This window comes from Myotis brandtii, unplaced genomic scaffold (assembly GCF_000412655.1).
Source record: "Myotis brandtii unplaced genomic scaffold, ASM41265v1 scaffold601, whole genome shotgun sequence".
Lineage (NCBI taxonomy): Eukaryota > Metazoa > Chordata > Mammalia > Chiroptera > Vespertilionidae > Myotis > Myotis brandtii.
Genome location: NW_005370276.1, coordinates 1,627,189 through 1,631,222, shown reverse-complemented (window position 1 = coordinate 1,631,222; position 4,034 = coordinate 1,627,189). Strand labels below are relative to the sequence as shown.

The window sequence follows — 4,034 nt, the reverse complement described above, 5'->3', positions numbered from 1 at the left end:
TCCCCGAGGACCACCCGGGCGTCCCCTGGGAGACGGCGCGAGCCCTGGCCAGCGAGCGGGTCGGATTTCCAGAGCTTCAGCGGCTGCAGGGAATTCCCGGTGGAGGGACGAGAGGAGGCGGGACTTCCTGTAGCAACTGGAGGCGACCTGCCACCCAAACCTCCACCCATTTGCCCTTAGGCCGGCGCCCAGGATGGCCGGGATGGAAGCCAGGGGCCGCCTGTGGCTGGAGAGCCCCCCTGGGGGAGTGCCCCCCATCTTCCTGCCCGCGGGCGGGCAAGCCCTGGTCCTGGGCCGGGGCCCCCTGACCCAAGTTACCGACCGGAAGTGCTCCAGAAACCAAGGTAGGCAAGGGCGGGGCCCGAGCTGCAGGAGGCGTGGCCTGTTTCCGTAGCGGGAACACTTGGGGGAAGATGGACAGTCAGTTCAGGAAAGAACATAGAGCCAACAGGCGGAAGTATATGGTGCAGCCCGTCCTGGAGTTGGCAGTGCCCTCTGGGGGCACAGGAAGAAAAGGCTGTGTCCGACCCGGGATGCAGGCTCCTGGGGGGGGGGGGGGGGAGCCTGTCCCGAGACCGTTGTCAGTGGGCAGAGCAGGATGCTCAGGCCGCCGTGAGCGGCGGAGTCAGGCTGCGACCCTTGTCAAGGAGGGAGCCCATCTTGTGGCCCAAAGTCCGTGCAGCTGAGCAGGGACGAGTGGTAACGGCCAAGCCCCGGCCCTGCACCTGCCACCGGTTCTCTGCAGAACAATGCCCGCCCTGCCCCTGGGCCACGACCAGCGTCACAGGCAATCCCAAGGCCCTTGTCTGGTTACTGCATGTCAAGGGGCGAGCCGAGCCCATTTAGAAATGAACTGCCTCCTCCTCCTCCTCCTGAGTGGGTGCTGCAGCGCCGCCCTGTGGCCGGAAGCCGGCCGTGCTCCCGGGTAAGGAGGGATGTCATCCCGCTGGGATACACAGCCTGACTCCACCCTCTCCACCCGCAGTGGAGCTGGTCGCAGACCCCGAGACGCGGACCGTGGCTGTGAAACAGGTGCCAGTTCCTCAGCAGTGTCTGGAGGTGGGGTCGGGAGCCTGTGGCTGGAAGGGAAGCAGGTGTGCCCAGTAAAGCAGTCCCGAGGTGTTGCCTGCCTCAATGCAGCCGCCTTCTACATCTCAATTGGACAACACCGTACACCTGCAACTTTTCCAAAGCCCTGATTGGTGGTGCACAGGGAAGAGGCAGGGCTTAGGGGTCTGATTGGCATGTAGAGAAAGGCAAGCCCTATCCTGGGTTGATGGGGGGCGGGGGGGTGGAGCCGGTCCCAGCTCTTCCCTATTCCTTTGCAGCTGGGAGTTAATCCCTCAACTGCGGGGACCCAGGAGCTGAAGCTGGGGTCAGAGGGCTCTCTGGGGGTGGGGGACACGCTGTATTTGGTCAACGGCCTCTACCCGCTGACCCTGCGCTGGGAAGAGGCCCGCGTGCCAGAGTCCCAGCCAGACACTCCACCCGGCACCCCTCCGGTGGCCCCAACCGAGGAGGAGGAGGAGGAGAAGGAGGGAGAGGAAGAGGATGTTGCACAGCGGAAAAAGCGAATGCGGAAGTCATCCCCTGGCTGGGAGAGCTTCGAGAAGCTGCTAGTGTTCACCGCACCTGGGGTGAAGGCCCGGAGCAAGGTGAGGGCCAAGCTGGGACCTGAGGGAGCCACCGACTACTGGGGACGCAACCCCAAGCTTGCTGTGTGTCCCTGGGCAGGTCACTCAACCTCTCTGAGCCTTCACTTTTCTGAGAAATGGACCTGATAAATTCAGGGGTTGTAAGCATTGAGGGAATCGATGTATATCCGCTCCTGCCTGATCCCCGGTAACCACCCTGTAACCATAGCAACAATTGGGATTATTTTAGCAGGAGCTATTATGATGAGTATTTCTTAGGTCCAGAGAGATTCTAATCCATATGCTGTTACACCATGTTCTGAGCCCCCTTTTTTTCTCACCAGTAAAATGGGGATTCCATGAAAACCAGGGGGCAGGGCCCGATGTGCAGTTAGCACCTAAGCCTTAGCTTTTGTCTCCTTTGCATGGTTGTTAGCCCTTCAAGGTGGAGGCGGTCAGGGTAGTAAATGAACTCTGTTGTAAAGATGGGAATTCTGAGGGTATAGGGAGAATAGGAGCAGTAAAGGGAAGATTTCAGGCTCTGCATCAGGCATCGGGGATGCCTCCTCGCTGTGCCTGTCGTTACGTAAGGTGTATAGGCTCCCTGACTCAGTTTCCCCCCGTGACAGTGGTCACGGCCTCTGCCTCACAGGGTTGATGTGCACCAGCCCGTGAATGGGGGTCAGAGGTGTCACTGTTCTTTTCTTGGTGATGCCAGGTGGCCGGCTTTGATCTGGACGGGACCCTCATCACCACACGCTCTGGGAAGGTCTTTCCCACCGGCCCCACTGACTGGAGGTGATAAGCAGGACAAGGGGGTGAGTGAGGCTCCCTCCGGGCCCCAGGTCACCTTGCCACTTTCCTGCCCACCCTAGGATCTTGTACCTAGAGATTCCACGTAAGCTCCGGGAGCTGGATGCCGACGGCTACAAGGTGTGTGTGTGTGTGTGTGTGTGTGTGTGTGTGTGTGTGCGCGCGCACCTGTGGGCCCCAGCTGTGGGGCAGGCTGGGGCATGGTGAGGGCACTGAGACATACGCATCTGCTCCCCAGCTGGTGATCTTCACCAACCAGATGGGCATTGGGCGTGGGAAGGTGTCCGCAGAGGAGTTCAAGGCCAAGGTGGAGGCTGTGCTGGAAAAGCTGGGAGTCCCCTTTCAGGTACAGCTGCCAGGAGGCTGCATGGGGACAGAGCCCAGAGAGGGGCCGGGTCCTGGGTGTGATTATGGGGAGAGGAACCCATCAGAAGTGGCAAGTTTGGGGGCAGGGGGAGCGCTCCTGATTGGTGAGGGAGGGTGGAGCCTCCTCGGGCCTGAATGTCCTGGAAGGACTTGGGTGCTGGCGGGGGAATGGTGTCTGACCCCACCTGGTCCGCAGGTGCTGGTGGCCACGCACGCCGGCTTGTACCGGAAGCCAGTGATTGGCATGTGGGACCATCTGCGGGAGCAGGTGAGCCACGCCCCCCACCGCTCTCCTCTCCCCTCAAACCCCACTCCCTGACCAGCCTCCGCCCTCTGGGTCATGGTCCCTGGCACCCTCTCCTCTCCTCTCCCGTTGTCCCGCCTTCTCAGTGTTGGCTCTGGTGGTCTCATGTTGGCACAAAAGGCCAGTGATCTTCAACCGAGAAGCAGGGCGGTGGTCAGTCCTCAACCCGTTCATCCCATTGATGTCCCATAGCTTGGCCCCCGTGCCAGGGAGGGTGCGGACGGTAGAACAGCGGAGGCAGCGAGGCCAAAGCCAGGGTGGAGGTCTGTCCGGTGCCACTGGATCGAGGGCTAAAGGGCAAGGGAGGGAGCCAGGGGGCGTCTAGGTTCTGAAGATCTTCCAGACCAGAGTCCCAGCAAGTGCGAAGTCTGAGCCCCGGGTGCTCAGGGACAGTCGGTGAGGAGGCCCTTACGGCCGAGGGGAGGGCGGGCCAGGAGGGAGCAGGCAGGGGTCGCCTTGAACCCTCTGGGCCAGACTTCACTGGGGGAGGGTTGTCAACAGAAGTGGGACCGGCGCCCTCTGGCAGCCGAGAGAGAACATGTCAGGGGAGCCCAGCAGGGGAGTCAGCCCTTGCTGCTCTGGGGGACCAGGTGTGGGCGGCTCCTTAGGCCTGTTGTCTGTCCCCCGCACCCCACCCCCCAGGCCAACGAGGGTGTGCCCATCTCCATTGGGGACAGCGTCTTCGTGGGAGGTAAGGCCCGGGGTGCGGAGTGGGGCCCGCGGGGCTGATGGCGGGGCTGATGGCGGGGCTGATGGTGGGGCGGGGCTCAGGCCCTGAGGCCGCTGGTGTGTCCTCTGTGCCTTCCAGACGCAGCTGGACGCACCGCCAACTGGGCCCCGGAGCGAAAAAAGAAAGACTTCTCCTGCGCAGACCGCCTGGTGAGCACCCCCCCTCCCCGCCCCGTCCCGTCCCAGCT

General features: G+C 62.4%; 1 protein-coding gene across 1 annotated transcript in view; it reads left to right on the top strand.

The window, feature by feature from the left end:
• Positions 1-4,034, top strand: part of PNKP (polynucleotide kinase 3'-phosphatase) — a 14,898-nt gene that overhangs the window by 9,592 nt on the left and 1,272 nt on the right. Inside the window, exons 2-10 of the mRNA XM_014550442.1 lie at positions 181-344; positions 986-1,032; positions 1,329-1,655; positions 2,353-2,432; positions 2,510-2,567; positions 2,686-2,793; positions 3,010-3,081; positions 3,760-3,808; positions 3,926-4,020. Of these exons, the coding sequence (XP_014405928.1) occupies positions 181-344; positions 986-1,032; positions 1,329-1,655; positions 2,353-2,432; positions 2,510-2,567; positions 2,686-2,793; positions 3,010-3,081; positions 3,760-3,808; positions 3,926-4,020 (1,000 nt within the window). The remainder of the gene's footprint in view (positions 1-180; positions 345-985; positions 1,033-1,328; positions 1,656-2,352; positions 2,433-2,509; positions 2,568-2,685; positions 2,794-3,009; positions 3,082-3,759; positions 3,809-3,925; positions 4,021-4,034) is intronic.